At 47.4% G+C, this 21,701-nt stretch overlaps 2 protein-coding genes across 4 annotated transcripts in view; one reads left to right on the top strand and one right to left on the bottom strand.

The window, feature by feature from the left end:
* Positions 1–6,267, top strand: part of DDX17 (DEAD-box helicase 17) — a 23,300-nt gene extending 17,033 nt beyond the window's left edge. The window contains exons 12-13 of one of the 2 annotated variants that reach the window (XM_054469542.1): positions 1,712–1,954; positions 3,263–6,267. In XM_054469542.1, coding sequence (XP_054325517.1) covers positions 1,712–1,954; positions 3,263–3,768 — 749 coding nt within the window. In that variant the 3' untranslated portion in view covers positions 3,769–6,267. The remainder of the gene's footprint in view (positions 1–1,711; positions 1,955–3,262) is intronic. The other variant, XM_054469543.2, reaches the window with a different exon arrangement.
* KDELR3 (KDEL endoplasmic reticulum protein retention receptor 3) lies at positions 6,258–21,701 on the bottom strand. Of its 2 annotated transcripts, XM_054469545.2 has the most exons (5): positions 21,364–21,701; positions 15,082–15,182; positions 9,943–10,101; positions 8,238–8,490; positions 6,258–7,212 (listed from the first exon to the last, which is right to left on the bottom strand). In XM_054469545.2, exons 1-5 carry the CDS (start codon positions 21,452–21,454, stop codon positions 7,172–7,174), a joined length of 645 nt encoding a protein of 214 aa, XP_054325520.1. In that variant the 5' UTR covers positions 21,455–21,701; the 3' UTR covers positions 6,258–7,171. The 2 variants fall into 2 exon arrangements, with proteins under 2 accessions (XP_054325520.1, XP_054325519.1); XM_054469544.2 differs by having other exon boundaries at positions 6,258–8,490; positions 21,364–21,658.

Below are 21,701 nucleotides of genomic sequence, written 5' to 3'. Positions count from 1 at the left end.
CCTGGCCCTGTAAATTCTTTTTTCCTTTGTTGCGTCAACGACCCTAGCCGGAGACTCAAGCTGCCCCCTGTGATAAGTGCCTTCTCGTCTTTCTGGTGTGATTCAGGACTTTAGGGGTCAGTAAAGACCGAGGAGCCTTTATTGTAATAAGAAACAGACATAATGCCCCTTCTTCACAACCCTGTGACAACAGCTAATTTTTTTTTTTTTTAATCTCCCCTTTCTCCCTTGAAATTAATCCAGTCTGGGCAATAGATGCAGTCTGACCCTTTGGATGTAACTTATATTTTTTTTATTAATTATTTTTTTCTACAATCGCCCCAATTATCCTTGGGGGAGGCGTTGGAGGACCTGAAATTTTTACCCGAACCCAGGTTCTCCGGCGCTTGGCAACCAAATGGGGCTACAGAGAAGCATCTAAGCCAGTTCACAGAGCGAGCGTGTGTGGGGACTTCTCACTGCCACGGACCCTTGATGCATGCTCCCCGCGCTCCAGTGGTCCCGTGTCAGAAGGCGGAGTTTTCGAAAGGAGGCCGCCAAAAATAAAAGGCAAAGAGACGGGATCGGCTGCAGCGGTTTCCCAAAGGAGGAGGGAGTGTGCATCGGTCTGGTAACAAACAGAGAATGTTTTTTAATTATTTATATCACAAAAATCTGTGTTTTATCTAGGATATTTTCTGAATATTCTTTGTAAAATGCAGATTTTTTTTCCACAAAACAGTAGGATTCTTTGTTATATTCTTAAAATTGTTTGTTTAAGTAGGTAAAAATATACATTCAGCTGAAAGCATTACACTAACATTTACATTTTAAGCCTTAGGAGGTTATTCAGCCCAATTCCCAGCAGTAGAGAGAATACTAAACTTGTGTCTCAAGGTTTCATGGTTTTCCCACGTTCTTTGGCTATTAATTTAATTTCCCAGGTCACGTAGACAATCATTGATAATTGAAACAAGTCCTGAGTTGAAATAACCTTGAGTTGAGCAAAAATATCCTCATTTTGGCAGAAGCTGGGCTTGGTAGTACAGTAAAATTTTAGTGTAATGTGCTCTTGTAATTGAAAGGGGATAGATAATCTGGATGTTTCTGCAAAGGAAAATAGGTGTGTACTTAACAGCTTTGGCTCTACCCAGTTTCTTAAAAAGATAAGAGCAAAAAAAGTTAAATGTTTTGATTAAGTTTCCTTTAAATTGTAGTAATAAAATATATGAAGCTCCTTTTTTTACTTTGCTCTGTGACTGGTTTAAAGGTAAGTTTGTTATGTTGTTGGTAGATTTTGCCAGGCTTCTCCCAACAGAGTAGAAGTGATTTGGCCTCGTAACTTAACACTGGTTTACCACTTTGTTCTATGTTCCAGTTTTGTAAAGGATAGTACTGGAATTTGCGTCTGAAGACCAATCTTGGTGTGACTCCTGTCAGTATATTGGTAAAATGTAGCAGAGGCAGGAGTTTGGATGGTTGGATGGGATTCCCTTAGGATTCTACAGCCAATAAAGATCCTACTTCCCATGCATGTTCCAGGAATCAGTAATCCTCTTTTACTCTGTTGGGATGAGTCTTTTTTTGTTTCTGTTCAGAGTGGTTACTAACTTCACCTTCTTTCCTCTTGCTGTCATCTGCATTCGTGCTTCCCACCTGTTGTTGGCATGTCCTTTACCTTCTCTTTCCCTGCCACATCAACCTACACACTGACTCATCATTGACGTGGAAGATGTGGAAGATGTCAAGTTTGTGATCAACTATGACTATCCAAACAGCTCTGAGGATTATGTGCACCGTATTGGCCGAACAGCCCGTAGCACCAACAAGGGTACCGCCTATACCTTCTTCACCCCAGGGAACCTAAAACAGGCCAGAGAGCTTATCAAAGTGCTGGAAGAGGCCAATCAGGCTATCAATCCAAAACTGATGCAGCTTGTGGACCACAGAGGAGGCGGCGGAGGCGGGGGTAAGGGTAAGTCCTGGAGTTTTCCAGGTACTGCCAAGGTATCTCTTTATGCCTTCTGTGCCTTGCATTTAGTTGCTGTTTTTAACCATGCGAAGGCTGTAAGTATGTTGCTTAATAGCAAAGGACACTGCCTAATGCTTTTTATAACCTTTTTCAACCAAGAAAACGTGAAGTTTGTTGTGATAGTCCTATTAGTTAAGCTAAATCGTGAATTTTTTTCCTTAGAGACTGGTCTGAGGTTTGGTTTGGTTTGTTTGTTTTGAGACAGAGTCTTGCTCTGTCGCCCGGGCTGAAGTGCAATGGCACGATCTCAGCTTACTGCAACCTCTGCCTCCCAGGTTCCAGTGATTCTCCTGCCTCAGCCTCCCAAGTAGCTGGGATTACAGGCGCCCGCCAGCACACCCTGCTAATTTTTGTATTTTTAGTGGAGATGGAGTTTCACCATGTTGGCCTGGCTGGTCTCGAACTCCTGACCTCAGGTGATCCACCTGTCTCGGCCTCCCAAAGTGCTGAGATTACAGGAGTGAGCCACCAAACCTAGCCGAGGCTGGTCTGAGTTTTAATGTGGTTGCTTTGGCGGGGCGGGGGCAAAGACAGAGTCTCACTCTGTTGCCCAGACTGGAGTGCAGTGGCACGATCTCGGCTTACTTCAACCTCTGCCTCCTGGGTTCAAGTGATTTTCCTGCCTCAGCCTCCCAAGTAGCTGGTACTACAGGTATGTGCCACCATGCCCAGCTAATTTTTGTATTTTGTGTAGAGACAGGGTTTCACCATGTTGGCTGGTCTTGAACTACTGACCTAAAGTGACCCTCCTGCCTTGATCTCCCAAAGTGCTGGGATTACAAGAGTGAGCCAGTGTGCCCCCGCTCATGGTTGCTTTTTTAATACTTTCAAAAATGCTTAGTATATTAGGTTTCCAGTTTTCCATACGGAGAGATCAGTCATTTTACACTGTTTAGTGGTGGGTAGAAGCTGAGACATAGCAGTTGCATCTACAGTTGCAGAATATCCTAGGATCTGGGCTTCCTGACTCAAGGTTTCATATTGTAATACTGTGTTTCTTGATCATCCTCAAGTAAGGGGCCTAAAAGGGTGAAAAGGTCTAGTGTCCTTTAATGTTTACTGTGCTTTTGAATGTGCCCCATTAAAGAATCAAATTATGAGTATATTTTTACAGTACTAATTTGGAGGCTGGCCAGCATAACTAAATATCAAGGAGACACGATTAATACTTTTGTACCCAGTAGAATTTTTACATTTTTATGTTTAGATCATATATCTGGCATTAAAAATTTTCTCGTATCTTCCCATTAGGTGGTCGTTCTCGTTACCGGACCACTTCTTCAGCCAACAATCCCAATCTGATGTATCAGGATGAGTGTGACCGAAGGCTTCGAGGAGTCAAGGATGGTGGCCGGAGAGACTCTGCAAGCTATCGGGATCGTAGTGAAACCGATAGAGCTGGTTATGCTAATGGCAGTGGCTATGGAAGTCCAAATTCTGCCTTTGGAGCACAAGCAGGCCAATACACCTATGGTCAAGGCACCTATGGGGCAGCTGCTTATGGCACCAGTAGCTATACAGCTCAAGAATATGGGGCTGGCACTTATGGAGCTAGTAGCACCACCTCAACTGGGAGAAGTTCACAGAGCTCTAGCCAGCAGTTTAGTGGGATAGGCCGGTCTGGGCAGCAGCCACAGCCACTGATGTCACAACAGTTTGCACAGCCTCCAGGAGCTACCAATATGATAGGTTACATGGGGCAGACTGCCTACCAGTACCCTCCTCCTCCTCCCCCTCCTCCTCCTTCACGTAAATGAAACCACTCAAGTGGTAGTGACTCCAGCAGACTTAATTACATTTTAAGGAACACTTGTCTTTCCCTTTTTTTTCTCTTCCCCTTTTCTTTTTTTTTCCTTTTTTCTTTTTTTTTTCCTTTTTTTCTTTTTTTAAAAATTTCCTCCCCCAACCATCGTGATTTGTCTTTTCATGCAGATTAGTTAGAATTCACTGCCAGGTTTCTTCTGCCCACCAAAACGATCCAGTCTGTAATAACATTTTGTAAAAAAAAAAAATATATATATATATATATATATAGCCGACTGGAAGAGATTAATTTCTTCCCCCAACTTCTTGCATGTTGAAGATATTTGAGCTATTTTTCATCTTAAAGAGTAAGGTATTAGGCCCTTTTGTGGGAGCCCCATCTTTTGTTTTTCTGAGTTGGTGGGGAGGGAGGGAGGGGGAGGGCTGAATTGTTTTGCAGAGGAAGATGGCATCTGTGCTTTAAATTTCTCATTACTGGGTTAGAAAACAAAGAGGGATTGCCCTACACATTTTCTTTTGTGCTTTTAAATGTTTCTCGAGTTGGAACAGGCTTCCTCGGGCCTGTTTCGACTGATTGCTTGAGTGCATTTGACAGTTAAAAATTACTAATTGGTTTTATCTCCCTTTATACTTTGCCTCCCCACTTCTCCCCCCATTACTGAAAAATAACCATTTTAGTGTCAGGCTAGAAATTGAATTGCGGAGTCTTGTGTATCCTTTAAATTAAAAACCACAAGTGTTTATTGCAGTGGTTAAACTGTAGCATCTCAGCATCTGGGTGGAAGCTGCCTATATTTCTTCCCAGTATAACTGGGGACCATCTGTGAAATTAATTTTCCATCCAGACAGCTGCTGTGAGCAAATGAACATAAATGCTCACTGGAAATTTACTAACCAGTTTTTATATTGACCTGCAGTGTAAAAAGCACATTTAATTATAGACAATATATTCAAAATGGGCAAATTTTCTTTTCAAATGCAGTGTAGAGCTAGAATAAAAGCAACTCTTTGCCAGCTACTCTTCCCTTTTGGCAAAGTTACCTTGAACAAAGAATCTTAAGGGTTTATTAAGAACTCTTATTTTCTTCAAACCCTGCTCTCTGCAGTGCTTTCTAACAGCTTCTGGGTGCAGATTTTCTTCGGCATCCTTTTGCACTCAGCTTATTACAGGTAGGTAGTGCTTAAGAAAAGTCATGGAGGACTAAAGCCTAAGTCCTTTTCACTTTTCCTCCATCTGAAGGTAGGTGAGTTCATCCTCTTCATAGTAATGCTGTTTTACCAAGACTTTATAGCAGATGGACCCAGAAAGAATTTTCTGCTATGGTGTTCACTACAACAGGATAGGGATATCAGACAGCCCCAGAAACCCCTTCCAGATCTGATATGGGACTATTAATTTTTATGCTGTTAATTGGTATTCATTCACAATGCAGTTGAAGGGGGAAGGCTCCACTGCGTTCTTTGGCTAAGGCCTGAATGCTTGCTGATCTGTAAGCAAGCATTTCCTTTTAAAATTCTTTAGGGAGAGAGGGATGGTTTCTGAGGGGTTCTGAAAGTATGATTCAATGTGCAACATACAGGTAGGTCTTCAGCATAAGCTGAAATATATGCATGTAAAAACTTCGGACATCTTTTTTTTTTTAATTTTCCACTTTCTTCTTAACTTTACTTCTCTTTTTGTCCCCCCATCTTATAGAAGTTGAGGCCAAGGGAGGATGGTAGGCACAGAAGAAACATGGCAAACTGCTCTGTGCTTTCAAATCAAAGTGTTCCCCCCAACCCCAAATTTGTCTAAGCACTGGCCAGTCTGTTGTGGGCATTGTTTTCTACAACCAAATCCTGGGTTTTTTTTCTTCTTTCTTTAAACATAGAGGTTGCACCACAAGGGATGCCCTACTCTCTCACAGCTCTTGAAAGCATCTGTTTGAGGGAAAGGTCTTTGGGCAAGCAAGTGGTTATTTGGATTGCTTGCTTCCCTTTTTCCACCTGGGACATTGTAATCATAAAATAACAGTAAATTCCAAACCTCAAAAACTATTACGGCCTGAGCACAGCTGAAATCTAGCAGAGTTTAACTCTTCTGCCTCCATGTCTGTCACTTATAATTCAGGTTCTGCTGTTGGCTTCAGAACATGAGCAGAAGAATCATTTTATGCTAGTTATTGCATTCATGGTTGAAACTCAACTTAGGGAAAGGGTTTCAATGTATTAAGCAATGGGCTGCTTCTCCCCAATCCTCCCTAACAATTCGTTGTGTGGACTTCTCATCTAAAAGGTTAGTGGCTTTTGCTTGGGATCAGTGCTCTCTATTCATGTTCTTGCTGGTCTCCAAACACATTCCTGTTGCATTAAGACTTGAAAGACTTGTAGATGTGTGATGTTCAGGCACAGGATGCTGAAAGCTATGTTACTATTCTTAGTTTGTAAATTGTCCTTTTGATACCATCTTGTTTTCTTTTTGTAGGTATAAATAAAAACACTGTTGACAATAAGGTGTGAGCTTTTATTGCTTAATTCTCTGAATAATTCAACGTAGATGTCTTAAAACAGTTTTTGTTTCAAGACAGAGGTGGGGGATATTGGATTTACTCATTACTTTAGCACCTAAAACTGAAAGGAAAAAACTTAATACAAGAATTGGAATTGAAAACCCTAGCAGGATACCTAGTCGGTAAGGGTTTGGATATATTTGTATCTGCTTGTAAGTAAAACAGTGATTGTGCAAATGGTACTCACCTAAGTACCATTAGGTTATTGGTATTAAGGTACTAAGTACAAGGCAGGTATCAGCCACTGGTTTGAAAAAATTCAAACCAGTAAAAGATGAGGCACAAAACTCCTCCAGCCAAACCTGGTAAATTTGGTTTGCTTCTGGCCTGAAGGCAGTGTGAAAGTGAAATAAGTTTCACACTTAAAACTAGCTGTCACCTTTATATCTTGACCACCTAAATTTGGTCATCTACCTGGAAAGTGGAAATTCACAGGAACGTACTCTAATATTTTAACTGGTCTTTAGTTGGGACATTCTTAAGAGGAGGGACATCGTCCCAGGTTGGGGTTGACTTGCTCATCATGAGTCTTGCCCTCGGGCCTTAGAGAACAATTTCATTTATTTGATCTATGTCGTTGGTAAGGCACCTTAAGGTTTCTTGTTGCAGTGAGGCACCATCTTTGTGCAGTTGGCCGAGGTTTTTTACGACCTTACAGTGGGTCTTTAAGGGCAATCTATTGATGAGAAGGTGTTCTGGGTGGGATGATCAGGTTTTGCTGAAATCCACACTAAGCACTTTTCTGGTTTTAACATTTGATCCCAAATTATGGATAAGTTGCCAAAGAGAACATTCAAAATAGTTTCCTTCATGTGCTTGTTAAGGCGTAGACCATCTCTGAAGGTCCTCAGATTGGCATTGGAAGACTTAACTTCTTTCCCTTAAGGACTGGAAGAAAATGGAGATGAAATGAGAATTTACCATCTGATGAAAGGACTGCTTTATAACTTGATGCATAATCTTGGTATCATCTCTTAATGGCCAGCTCACAGTATATGTTCGATTGTTAAAAGGGGGAGTCTTCATCTCCGGTTGACTATGGACCTCCTGATCCCCAACTTGGTTACTGGCACTCCTCCCCCCAGCTGTAAACTTAGTGATTGGCCTCAAATTGTCTATTGTACATCTCATACAATCAATCAGCAGTCCCTCTCAAATCCCAGAACTTGTGTCCACATCTCTCTCCACCTAGAGCCTTTTTCCTGATCAACTGCAACTGCCCCATAGCTAGTCACTGTACTTGGACTGCTTTTTACCCTACATAGCAGCTAGTGGATTGAGTTTTTTAATGACCCAATACCTGCCCTTGGCAATCAGAATATAGTGCAAGCCCCTTACCCTGGCCTACGAGGCGCTAGGTCAAGCTTGTCCAACCTGCGGCCCAGGATGGCTTTGTGGCCCAACATGAATTTGTAAACTTTCTTAAAACATATGAAGTGCTTTTTTGTTTTTGTTCTTAAGCTATCAGTGTATCTTATGTGTGGCCCAAGACTTCTTCCAATGTGGGCCAGGGAAGCCAAAAGGCTGGACACCCCTGCCCTATGTGAACTGGTCTTGGTTGACTGTTACCTCCAGGTTTATAGATTTTGACCCCACTAGGCTTTTTGTCCATCGCACCAAGCTGGTTGTTGCCTTGGGGCTTTTAATAAGTTCTGGAATGTTTTTCACTATTAACCAAGTATTCTGTCAAATGTCATCTCACAGCTGTCTTGCATAGTACACATAACCTATTGGCCTGCATGTTTTTATGGCATTTGTTTCTTTATTGAAAATATTTGTCTTCTTGCATTAGAACACAAGCACTGTGAATGGCACAGACTTGACTGTTCACATCTGTATCTGCTGGAATACTTATTAAATGGATGAGTAACTCCTTAGGCCAGTGTCAGCACTGCTGTCATCCCAGGACCTACCTTTGGTCACATACAAGTAGAAGAAGTCACAGTAGAAGATGGTTTGTACTACTCCAGACACCACTGCAATTTGGTCATAGAAATTCTCAGTCTGGTACCGCCTGATCCAGTTAGCCAGGTAGAGTGCCCGGTACAGACCCAGAAAGAACAGGTAGTGAGTGGTTATGGTCTCAGCCTCTCCAGTCTTGCTGATCATGAAGAGCTGGGGCAGAATAGCCACTGATTCCAGGTAGATAGAGAAAGTCCAGAGGATCTGAGCCAAAGAGAAAGCGGTCAGAGACTGAGCAAGACCAAGAAGAGGCCCATCTTAAAAGAGTATAATTACTAAAACAATAGCTTGCTGGGGAAGGTACAGTAAGGAGGAAAAAATATTCTCAGTAAAAATTATAATAGTTTAACCTACCATAAGGTTTTTTTTTTTCTAATTTTTTAAAGATTATACAGTACACTGCTTTTTTCACAGTGTAGCATAAGCATTTATGTAGAAAACTACTTTTAATTTTTTTTTTAAAGATAGGGTCTTGCTGTTGTCACCCAGGCTGGAGTACAGTGGCATGATCATAGCTTGCTGCAGCCTCAACCTCCTGGGCTCAAGCGATCTTTCCAGCTCACCTTCCTTAGTAGCTGGGACTACAGGCATGTGCCACCACACCCAGCCAAAAATAACTTTTGTTGCTTTTTTTTTTTTGAGATGGAGTCTCGCTCTGTCGCCCAGGCTGGAGGGCAGTGGTGCGATCTCGGCTCACTGCAAGCTCCGCCTCCTGGGTTCACGCCATTCTCCTGTCTCAGCCTCCCGAGTAGCTGGGACTACAGGTGCCTGCCACCACGCTCAGCTAATTTTTTTTTTTTTTTTCTATTTTTCAGTAGAGACAGGGTTTCACCGTGTTAGCCAGGATGGTCTCGATCTCCTGACCTCGTGAGCCACCGTGCCTGGCCAAAAATAACTTAAATGATAGTTTCATAGTATAAAATCATAATTGAAGCCACAGTTTCTTAAAATCTAGTCATGTTGCCAGGCTCACACCTATAATCCCAGAACTTTGGAAGGCCGAGGTGGGTGGATCACTTGAGGTCAGGAGTTGGAGACCAGCCTGGCCAATATCGCGAAACCCCGTCTCAACTAAAAATACAAAAATTAGCTGGGTGTGGTGGCTCGCGCCTGTAATCCCAGTTACTTGGGAAGCTGAGACAGGAGAATCACCTGAACCCAGGAAGCGGAGGTTGCAGTAAGCTGCGATCCTGCCACTGCACTCCAGCCTGGGCAACAGAGTGAGACTCCGTCTCAAAAAAAAATAATAAAAAATTAAAGTCATGTCCATAAACACCAGCATCAGAATCTCCCATGATGCTTGTTGCCTGCAGATTCATGGGCCACAGTCCAAACTTACTGAGTTGAAATTTCTGGGCCTGGACTGTGCTGCAGGGATACAGGGATCTGCTAATCGTCTGTTGAACAGAAGGTCTCAATAGCCAGAAGTAGGGCTGTGATGCCTGCTTGGTTTATGGGCATCATGACTATTGAGATGCGCTCATTTCCAACTAAAGCATTGTAAATAGCTTGTCAATTTCTTCTCAACTTATAACTGAAGGATACATGAGTAATGGTCACAGTTGTAAGCAGAAGGCAAGCCCAGGGTCTGGAGGGAAGGAAGGATGAGGGGAGCATATTTCCCTTTGAGAATTGGTACTCAGTCCCTTCCCTTACCTCCAGCAGAGTGAAACTGTAGTTTTCAAGGAAGGAAAGGCCAATGACTGGGACCAGAAGAAACTCCAGGCGGAATGTGTCATTCTCACTGTCAAAAGTTTTACGGAATTTCCCATATATCATGTACACTGTAACATAGGCACAGAGGAGAAAAACCACCTAAAAAGGGAGAGAGACATGGGAATCTATGAAGTCATTTCCCAGCCTATTTACTACACTCCTAGCCTACGTAAGTGTCAGTGTTCTGCCATAATGTAACATGAAGAGGTTAAATGTGTTTGCAATTTATCTTGGGTCCAGTTGCCTAGAATTTGAAGTCAATGACCCTTTCATTAAATAACTCTATGCTTCTATACTGGGATTGACAGTGCTGCCATGAACAGTCAAAGGTGCTCTTGTCATTCCCTTCATTTGTGGAGCATTAGGTGAAACAGGATTGGTCTATTTCAGGGGATTTACCAGAGGCATTCCAGGGCTCTTGAAACAATTTTACAACAATTTCCTGGATATGCATCAGTGACTTCTGAGCATTCTTCCACAAGGACTAGCCTTTTTTTTTTAAATGTTGCCCAGTCTGGCCTCAAACCCTGGGGTCGAGTGATCCTCCTGCTTCAGCCTCCCTAGAAACTGGGACTACTTATGGCCTGCTAACATCCCTTGAATTAACTGACCATTACTCCTTCAGAAAAGCTCTCCTTCTAATCACAGTAGCTGTCCTCTAGCATATAATGATTTCATTTTGATATGGCCTCTAACCTTCCAGGCCAGCAGTTCTCAAATGAGTGTGCATCAAAACACAGATGCTGGCTGGGCATGGTGGCTCACGCCTATAATCCCAGCACCTTAGGAGGCCGAGGTGGGCAGATCACCTGAGGTCAAGAGTTTGAGATCAGCCTGGCCAACATGGTGAAACACCGTTTCTACTAAAAATACAAAAACTAGCCAGGCATGGTGGCAGGCACCTGTAATCCCAGCTACCCAGGAGGGCTGAAGCAGGAGAATCGCTTGAACCTGGGAGGCAGAGGTTGCAGTTAGCCGAGATCACGCCATTGTACTCCAGCCTGGGGGATAAGAGCGAGACTTTGTCTCAAAAAAAAAAAAAAAAAAAAAAAAAAAAAAAAAAAAAAAAAAAAAAAATCTCAGATGCTGTCTCTTCCCTTGCCCCAAGAGCTTTTGATTTCATAGGTCTGGATGGGCCTGAGAGTTTGTTTTTCTTTTCTTTCTTTTTCCTTTTTTTTTTTTTGAGACGGAGTCTCACTCTGTCGCCCAGGCTGGAGTGCAGTGGTGCAATCTTGGCTCATTGCAACCTCCACCTCCTGGATTCAAGCGATTCTCCTGCCTCAGCCTCCTGAGTAGCTGAGATTACAGGCGTGCACCACCACGCCCGGCTAATTTGGTCAGGCTTGTCTCAAACTCCCCACCTCAGGTGATCCACCCACCTTGGCCTCCCAAAGTGCTGGGATTACAGGCATGAGCCACCGTGCCCGGCCTTAAAGTTTGTATTTCTAACAAGTTTCCCAAGTGACGCTGATGCTGCCGGAGCAGGACCACACTGGCTAGAGCACTCCTATTTGTACTCCTATTTAGAGTTATTTCCTCGAAGCAGTCTTTTTTTCACTACAATGAGGCACACATTCTGTCGCCATAGCTCCATGTAAACATATTCATTTTAGCCCGTGATCACATGCTCTGTAAATGTCTATGTACAAGTCCATCTCCCCTCTAAGAGAGGACTCCATGGCAAGGTCCACCTCCTAATCCCCAGCTCCTAACTCAGTCCCTGGCACAAAACAAATGCTGGAATGAGTGAATGAGGTGGTCACTTTTTCATTTCGTAAATGTAGAAACTAGCCTCTTTGAGCTTCCTAGACCTCATTCAGCTATGCCAAGGGCTGAGTCTGCTATCTCTGCCAGGAATGCCTAAGGCTGACTTGGGCTGAGAAATGAACTAGGCAGGTGATGTTTGATACATGTGTGAACTTAAGTAGACGGTGATTTCCAGTCCTCAGATTCACATTCACTAAATCTGAATGAGTTCAACACCTCACAAGTAACAGCAACCTCCACTCTACTAACTAGGAACAACATGCCTGAAATCCCAAAGGGATGTCTCTGATATGGAAGAAAAGGACTACTCGCTTTAGTTAAATATTTTCTAGGTGCTGTATGTTATCTCATGTGAACTTCTCAATAACCCTACAAGATAGAATTCCCCCATGGAACCTTTTTTCCTTAGAAATAAGACTCCTAGGCCAGGCACAATGGCTCTCACCCGTAATCCCTGCACTTTGGGAGGCCGAGGAGGGTGGATCACGAGGTCAGGAGTTCAAGACCAGCCTGGCCAACATAGTGAAACCCCGTCTCTACTAAAAATACAAAAATTAGCCAGGCATGGTGGTGCACACCTGTAATCCCAGCTACTCAGGAGGCTGAGGCAGGAGAATCGCTTGGACCCAGGAGGTGGAGGTTGCAATGAGCTGAGATCATGCCACTGGCACTCCAGCATGGGCAACAGAGGGAGACTGTCCCAAAAAAAAAAGGCTGGGCGTGGTGGCTCATGCCTGTAATCCCAACACTTTGGGAGGCCGAGGTGGGCAGATCACGAGGTCAGGAGACCATCCTGGCTAACATGGTGAAACCCCGTCTTTATTAAAAATACAAGAAAAAAAAATTATCCAGGCATGGTGGCACACGTCTGTAATCCCAGCTACTCAGGAGGCTGAGGCAGGAGAATCGCTTGAACTTGGGAGGTGAAGGTTGCAATGAGCCGAGATCGCACCACTGCACTCCAGCCTGGGCAACAGAGCTAGATTCCGTCTAAAAAATAAATAAATAAATAACTTGAACCCGGGAAGCAGAGGCTGCAGTGAGCCAAGATCGCGCCACTGCACGCCAACCTGGGTGACAGAGACTCTGTCTTAAAAAAAAAAAAAAAAAAAGTGGGGGCCGGGTGTGGTGGCTCACGCCTGTAATTCCAACATTTTGGGAGGCCGAGGCGGGCGGATCACGACGTCAGGAGTTTGAGACCAGCCTGGCCACCATAGTGAAACCCTGTCTCTATTAAAAAATACAAAAAATCAGCCGGGTGTGTTCGTGGGCGCCTGTAATCCCAGCTACTCTGGAGGCTGAGGTAGGAGAATTGCTTGAATCCAGGAGGCAGAGGTTGCAGTGAGCCGAGATGGCGCCACTGCACTCCAGCCTGAGCCACAGCGCAACACTCCATTTCAACAACAACAAAAAAGAAGACTCCTGGCCGGGCATAATGGCTCACACCTGTAATCCCAGCACTTTGGGAGGCCGAGGCGGGCAGATAACTAGGTCAGGAGATCGAGACCATCCTGGCTAATAAGGTGAAACCCTGTCTCTACTAAAAATACAAAAATTAGCTGGGCATGGTGGCGGGCGCCTGTAGTCCCAGCTACTCGGGAGGCTGAGGCAGAAGAATGGCATGAACCCGGGAGGCGGAGCTTGCAGTGAGCCGAGATTGTGCCACTGCACTCCAGCCTGGGCAACAACAGAGCGAGACTCCGTCTCAAAAAAAAAAAGACTCCTAGCTGAGCATGGTAATTCCAGAACTTTGGGAGACTGACACAGGCATATCACTTGAGCCCAGGGGTTTGAGACCAGCCTGGGCAACATGGCGAAATCTTGTCTCTATTAAAAATACAAAAAAATTAGCCAGGCATGGTGGTGCGTGCCTGTAGTCCCAGCTACTCAGGAGTCTGAGGTGGGAGGACCCCTTCAGCCCGGGAAGTTGAGGCAGTGAGCCATGATCGCACCACTGCACAAGAAATAAGATTCCTATTAGATAATGTGTCCAAATAAAATCTACATCTTGGCTGGGCACAGTGGCTCACACCCGTAATCCCAGCACTTTGGGAGGTCGAGGTGGGCGGACCACTTGAGGTCAGGAGTGTGAGACCAGCCTGGCCAACATCGAGAAACCCTGTCTCTCCTAAAAATACAAAAACTAGCTGGGCGTGGTGGCAGGTGCCTGTAGTCCCAGCTACTTGGGAGGCTGAGGCACAAGGCAAGCTCCCGGCTTGAAACCAGGAGGTGGAGGCTGCAGTGAGCTGAGATTGCACCGCTGCACTCCAGCCTAGGCAACAGGCAACAGTGACACTCCATCTTAAAAAAAAAAGAAAAAAGGTGTGTCCTTTGATCTTTACATGGCTGGTTCCTTGTTGTCACTAAGCTGTCAGCTCACATGTCATCTCTTTGAAGACGCCCTGACCACACTCCCTGAAGTAGCTCTCTAATGCTTCTCTATCACCTAAACAATTTTTTTTTCTTGAGATGGGATCTTACTCTGTTGTCCAGACTGGAGTACTGTGGCATGATCCTGGCTCACTGCAGCCTTGATCAACCAAGATCACGTGATTATCCCACCTCAGCCTCCTGAGTAGCTGGGACCACAGATGAGCACCACTACACCCAGCTAAATTTCTTAAATTTTTTGTAGAGGCAGAGTCTCACTGCATTGCCCAGGCTGGTCTCAGACTCCTGAGCTCAAGCAGTCCTCTCGCCTCGGCCTCCCAAAGTGCTGGGATTACAGGTGTGACCCTTTATTGAATGTTTAATATATAGCAGGGTTTTTTACATTTACATTTATTATCTCGTTTCATGTTCCCAACCAAACCCTCTGAGCTAAGTAATGGTATTGTCTTTTTTTTTTTTTTTTTTGAGACAGAGTCTCACTCTGTCACCCAGGGTGGAGTGCAGTGGCGCGATCTCGGCTCACTGCAACCTCCGCCTCCCAAGTTCAAGCAATTCTCCTGCCTCAGCCTCTTGAGTAGCTGGGACTGCAGGCATGCGCCACCACGCCCGGCTAACTTTTTGTATTTTTAGTAGAGACAGGGTTTCACCTTGTTAGCCAGGATGGTCTCCATCCACCCGATTCGGCCTCCCAAAGTGCTGGGATTACAGGCATGAGCCACAGCGCCCAGCCCTGTCCTCATTTTTGCACGAGGACACTGACATACAAAGAGGCCCAAGATGAGGTCATGCAGCCACTAAGCAGCAAAGTCAGGATTCAAACCCAGGTCGGCCTGGCTCCACAGACTGAGTTTCCAAGCAGGCAACCTCACAGTTTGTGGGGGCTTGGCGGCCTCCCCCAGCCATCATCACCCAGCTCCTCACCTTCATTACTGTGTTGTAGATGGAGATGAAGTTGGTGAACAGGTCCAGGTACCTGGTGGTGAAGACGAGAGCAAAAAGGATCTGGCTCTTCCCAGAGATGCCTGTGGCCAAGGGTAGACAGGAGACAATGAGGACACAGACTCCCAAGCCTGCCCACCCTCAAGTGCACAGCCTGGAGCTGGGTCGGCCTCCAGAGTGTCCACTCCCACTCAAAGACCTCCTGTCCAGGGCACTGTCGCTCCCTAAGGGCCAGGAAACTCACCCTTCCCATCGGATCACTTGAGTCGTTGTTCCTCTCATTAAGCTGTAATCTGTCTCCCAGTCTCCAAATAAAGACACGAACACCGAGTTCCCAGTCCCCCTGCGTGTGCCTGCCTGGGCTCTTGCTCTGGGGAGGATGTCGGGGGTGGTGTGAGTCGGGCTTGGTGGGGGTTGTTGAGGCTTCTCTTCACTCCACCCCCAGAGTTCCACTGACAGTCCCCAAAGCTCAGTCTTAGTAGGAACAACTCACTGACTTTACAAGGTGTTGATTCACCAGGGAGACCAGAGCAGGCAGAGGAAGGTTCAGGGCCAGGGGAGCATTCTATTTTATTTTTCAAACTGTAAGATTTAAAAAGCCTTTTTTCTTTTTCTTTTTTTTTTTTTGAGACGGAGTCTCACTCTGTCGCCCAGGCTGGAGTGCAGTGGCATGATCTCAGCTCACCACAACCTCTGCCTCCCGGGTTCAAGTGATTCTCCTGCCTCAGCCTCCCAAGTAGCTGGGATTACAGGTGCCTGCCACCACGCCTGACTAATTTTTGAATTTTTAGTAGAGATGCAGTTTCACCAGGTTGGTCATGGCTGGTCTCAAACTTCTGACTTCAAGTAATCTGCCCGCCTTGGCCTCCCAAAGTGCTGGGATTACAGGCATGACCCACCACGCCCAGCCAAAAATCCTTTTTTCTAGTTACAAAAGTTATGCCTATATTTACTCTTTGCAAAACAAAAATCAAACAATATATAAAGATGCAAAGACAAAAATATCCCAAACCCCTAGTGTTCATCCTTCCAGATCTTTGTGAACATGTACACACATGACACCTATGTGTACACATATGATGCACATGGGTGCACTGAACTGACAAAAAAGGGTTCATACTCTCCATGCTGTTTCTTTCTTTTTTATTTTTTTCTTTTTAGAGACAGGGTCTTACTCTGTCTCCCAGGCTGGGGTGCAGTGGTGCAATCATAGCTCCCTGCACCCTCGATCTCCTGGATTCAAACAATTCTCCTATCTCAGCCTCCCGAGTAGCTGGGAACTACAGACACAAACCATCAGACTGGCTAATTTTATTATTATTATTATTATTTTTGTAGAGACGGAGTTGCACTATGTTGCCCAGCCTGGTCTCAAACTCCTAGGCCCAAGTGATCCTCCTACCTCGTTCTCTCAGTGTTGGGATTATAGGCGTGAGCCACCGCGCCCAGTCTAAATGCTGTTTCTTGACCTACTTTGGTCTCTTTCTTTTTTTAACTTTTTATTTTGAAAGAATGTTAGATTTACAACAGAGTTGTAAAGACAGTACAGAGAATCCCACATATCCAGCTATATCTAATGTTAACATCGTATTTGGGCCGGGGGCGGTGGCTCATGCCTGTAATCCCAACACTTTGGGAGGCCGAGGCGGGCAGATCACCTGAGGTTGGGAGTTTGAGACCAAGCCTGACCAACTTGGAGAAACCCCATCTCCACTAAAAAATACAAAATTAGCCGGGCGTGGTGGCGCATGCCTGTAACCCCAGCTACTTGGGAGGCTGAGGCAGGAGAATCACTTGAACCCAGGAGGTGGAGGTTGCAGTGAGCTGAGATCGCGCCATTGCACTCCAGCCTGGGCAACAAGAGCAAAACTCTGTCTCAAAAAAAAAAAAAACATCGTATTTAATGACAGTATTTTATCAAAACAAAGAAATCAACATCAGTAGAGCACTGTTGACTGAACTCCAGGCTTTATTCTGATTTCACCAGTTTTCCCACTGCTGCCCTTTTTCCATTCCTGGATTCCATCCCAGAATCCATGCTGCATTTTGTTGTCATGCTCCTTACTGTCCTTTGGCCACTTTTTATTTATTTATTTATTTTTGAGACAGAGTCTGTCACCCAGGCTGGATTGCAGTGGCGTGATCTCGACTCACTGCAACGTCTGCCTCCCAGGTTCAAGTCATTCTCCTGCCTCAGCCTCCCGGGTAGCTGGGATTACAGGCGCCCACCACCATGCCCGGCTAATTTTTGTGTTTTTAGTAGAGATGGGTTTTTACCATGTTGGCCAGGCTGGTCTCGAACTCCTGACCTCAAGTGATCTGCCCACTTCGGCCTCCCAAAGTGCTGGGATTACAGGTGTGAGCCACTGCACCCGGCCAGCAGTCTTGGTTATCAGATGGAAGAAACAGTATATATATAGGGTTTGGTTTAACCCGTGGTTTCAGGCATCCACTAGCAGTCTTGGAACATATCCTCCGTGGATAAGGGGGAACTACTGTGCTGTCTGATTCAGGGTCTGGTTCCCCTGTACCCCTGAACTGTGCCTTCTCTAACCATTCCTCTGGTTCCAGACATTTGGGGTGGGAGAACATTTTTTTTCTTTTTTTGTGAGACAGGGTCTCACTCTGTCACCCAGGCTGGAGTGCAGTGACACAATCACAGATCACTGCAGCCTCAACCTCCCCAGGCTCAGATGACCCTCCTACCTTAGCCTCCTGAGTAGCTGGGACTACAGGCACATGCTACCATGCCCGGCTAATTTTTATATTTTTTTCTAGAGACAAGATTTTGCCATGTTTCCCAGGCTGGTCTCAAATTCCTGGGCTCAGGTGTCCTCCTGCCTCGGCTTCCCAAAGTGCTGGGATTACATGGGTAAGCCACTGCACCCAGCCTGGGGGAACATTTTTAATGAGCAAGAAGGAACACCCCTGAAGTCCCTAACATTCTGGAGAATGTGCTGGCTTTAGGGCGAGCCTCGGTCTCACATTCCTCACCTGCCAGATGGCCCCTCATGCAGAGCGGCAGGACTGAGCTGAGGAATACACAGCACTCACTGAGAACCTGAGTCCCTCTGGGGGGTCTAGCATGCGCACACGTGCACTTGCCGGGGTGAGGGCAACAGTGGGGCTGGCAGTGGGTAATGAACCCCACTGGGGGAGGCCATACTGACCCGAGGCCAGCTCTGGGATGGCCTGATGTTCATCTCACTGAGCCCTCACACAGACTTTGACAGAGAAGTCCTCAGCCCCACGTAGGACTGCCTGGGAGGCAGCCCTGGTGGGGGACGCTTGGTCACCCGCTTGGGCCTTCCCCTACCTCTCTTTTCTCTTCATCCTCAGCCTGTCAGTCCCCTGGGTTTTACTCACATTTTCCTTAGCGCTTTGGGAACCTTGGTGATCTTTTGTTTTGTTTTGCTTGTTTGTTTGTTTGAGACAGAGTTTCGCTCTTGTTGCCCAGGCTGGAGTGCAATGGCGCGATCTCGGCTCACTGAAACCTCTGCCTCCCAGGTTCAAGCAATTCTCCTGCCTCAGCCTCATGAGTAGCTGGGATTACAGGCACCTGCCACCATACCCAGAAAATTTTTTGTATTTTTAGTGGAGACGGGGTTTCACCATGTACCAGGCTGGTCTTGAACTCCTGACCTCATGTGATCTACCCACCTTGGCCTCCCAAAGTGCTGGGATTACAGGTGTGAGCCACCGTGCCCAGCCCCCCGGTGATCTCGAGCACAATAGTTTTCACACTTTTGAAAACAATCATTTCCGCCAGGAAGCTGCACATGGAGACCCGGGACACAGAGGACAATGTGAGCCTGGACTGGCCAGAGTCCCTCCAGGGTCCACTGAGCACAGGTGGACCCCACTGCCAGGGGCAGCCCTCCCTCCCATTTGACAAATGGGAAAACAGAGGCCCAGGGTCACACAGGGAGTCAAGGGGAGGAGCAAGAGTGAAGCCCAAGTCTCTGGCCTTTGGGGCTGGGTCTGTTGAGGTCACACCAGGCCCTGCCTCCATCCAGGCACCTCACCTCTGACTTCTCTCTGAGCACACACAGGCCCATCCCTGCCACCCAGCTGTCCTTTTTCTGTTCCCATAGTACTCACTATGGCCTCTAACAAACCATGTCATTTGCTCAGTTTCCTAGGACTATTGTTTACTGATGACTTCCTACCACTAGAAAGTCAGGTCCACCACTTGGCCGGGCATGGTGGCTCACACCTGTTACTTGAGCCCAGGAGTTCGAGACCACCCTGGCCAATATGGCGAAACCCCGTCCTCCTAAAAATACAAAAATTAGCTGAGTGTGATGGCGGGCGTCTATAATCCCAGCTACTCGGGAGGCTGAGGCAGGAGAATAGCTTGAACCCGGGAGGCAGAGGTTGCAGTGAGTCGAGATTGTGCCACTGCACTCCAGCCTAGGGGATAGAACAAAACTCTGTCTCAAAAAAAAAAAAAAAAAAAAAAAAATGGTGGGTGCAGTGGCCAACTCCTATAATCCCAGCACTTTCGGAGGCCGAGGTGGGCGAATCACCTGAAGTCAGGAGTTCAAGACCAGCCTGGCCAACATGGCGAAACCCCGTCTCTACTAAAAATACAAAAATTAGCCGGGCGTGGTGGTGCGTGCCTGTAATCCCAGCTACTCAGGAGGCTGAGGCAGGAGAATCGCTTGAACCCGGGAGGTGGAGGTTGCAGTGAGCCAAGATCGCACCACAGTACTTCAGCTTCAGGGACAAAGCGAAACTCTGTTAAAAAATAAAAATAAAAAATAAATAAAAGAAAGTCAGCTCCACCAGGGCTGGGCCTCTGCTGTCCGGGCTGTATTCCAGGTGCCCAGCAGTGTCTGGCAGACAGCGGCCAGGTACCAGTGTCCTCTCTTGGTCATGGTTGCTCACTCCGTTCAGGGCCCTCTGCAAAAGTGCAGGGAGACGTCGGAGCTGATTCTCCCCTCACCAGGGCCTGCTGCTCCGGGTCGCCCACTCAGCATTCCTGGCCACCTCCCCTGAGGAAGAACCTGAAGAGACACTGTCTCTGTACCTGTCTCACCAGAGACCCCAAACCCAAATGGCCTCCAGGCCTAGAACCACTCCCTCCACACCGTACTATTGCTCATGTCTGCACCAACCCCCACCCTGCCAGGCCTCCCCCTGCTCTCTGTGCCTTCTCTCTCAAAGCTTCCAAAGCAACCTGTTCAGGCCCCCTTCCAGGCCCCTTCCCGGCTCCCAAACCATGAAGGGCTCCCCAGACCCAACTCCCTGGCCTGACAGAAAAGGCCCTTTCAAATCTGGACCAGCCTCCCTCCTGGACTCATCTCCCTCCAGACCACCCCAAATCTGGCTGCCCACCCTTCCCGGGGGATGCCCGGTGCCTGGTGACCTCCACGCCTCTGCATCCCCAGAACCCTCCACAGCACACACTTCCTGGATTGACACCTGCTCCTCCTCCGGGACCAGCACCAAGCTGCTCCTTCCACAGGGCCTTCGGGGCCCACTCTCAGCCTTCTCAGCCCCACGAGGAGCCTGAGCTCACTCCTGCCGCTCTCTGCACACCCAGTGCCAGGCACAGGGAGGGCACCATGAGGACGCTGGTGGATAAAGATGGCTGGAGGAGGCTCTGGCAGCCTTTCGTGGCTCTGGATCTGTTTGGCGACTGCGAGTCCATCCTCAAAGCTTCTCCAAACCCCCAGCAGGGCAGCCGGAATGCAAACAGGGGACCCCTCCAGCCTTCCCGGACTTCCGTTCAGGGGCAGCTCCACACCCACCTAAGCCCGGCTGGTGCCCTCCTGCCACATCACAGCCACCGGTGCCACACATGCAGGCAGGGGAGGGACGAGGGCTCACTTTGGGGGGTGGGGTGGGGTCTGGGAAGGGGCAGGGAAGAGAAGACCTTGAGAATCGTGGGCCGTTCCTGAATGCATATCTGCTTCTCCCCCCAATCGAGGGTGGAAGGAACAATGGGTGTAACTGGTGGGAGGGAGGGGTTGTCACCTCCCTTATACCCCTTCTCTACCAACCAACAGTGACACTGCCAACCTGAGGGGGCGTCTGTGCAGAAACAAACCCACCCTCCTCCCATCATCTCGAGGGGTCCTCCTCCTTTGATTTTATACAACTTTACATTGTTTTTGGAAGTGGAGCTCTGCAAAGTTTCAAGGACCCCCACGCCGGAGTCCCCACCCTGAGCAGACACCTGGAGCGCCCTGCCCTGCACGCAGGGGCATGAGGCTGGCCAGAGAGGGGGTCCCGCACCTCCCGCCCGGCGCCCCTCACCCGTGCAGCACTTGGACCTCCAGATCTTCCCCAGCAGCAAGATCATCGCCAGGAGGTGGCTCAGGTCGCCGAGGATTCGGAACACGTTCATGGTCCGGCCAGTCAGTCGTGCGCCCGCGCCCAGCAAACTTCTAGGAAACTTTCTGGCGGGCAGGGCGGCTGCCACGTCCCCGGCCCCGGTCTCTAGGTGCCCCAGAGCCCTGCCTGCGCCTCACAGCTCCGCGCTCGCACCCGCGGGCCGCCGCCCACACTCTTGGCCGGGCGGTGACGTGGCCAGGGCGGCCGCCGGCGCAGGGTGGGGAGCCAGGAAGCGGCGCGGCCCGGAGATCCCGCCTCCC

The sequence above is a fragment of the Pongo pygmaeus genome, chromosome 23 (assembly GCF_028885625.2).
Source record: "Pongo pygmaeus isolate AG05252 chromosome 23, NHGRI_mPonPyg2-v2.0_pri, whole genome shotgun sequence".
Lineage (NCBI taxonomy): Eukaryota > Metazoa > Chordata > Mammalia > Primates > Hominidae > Pongo > Pongo pygmaeus.
This window is presented reverse-complemented; position numbering and strand designations above follow the sequence as displayed.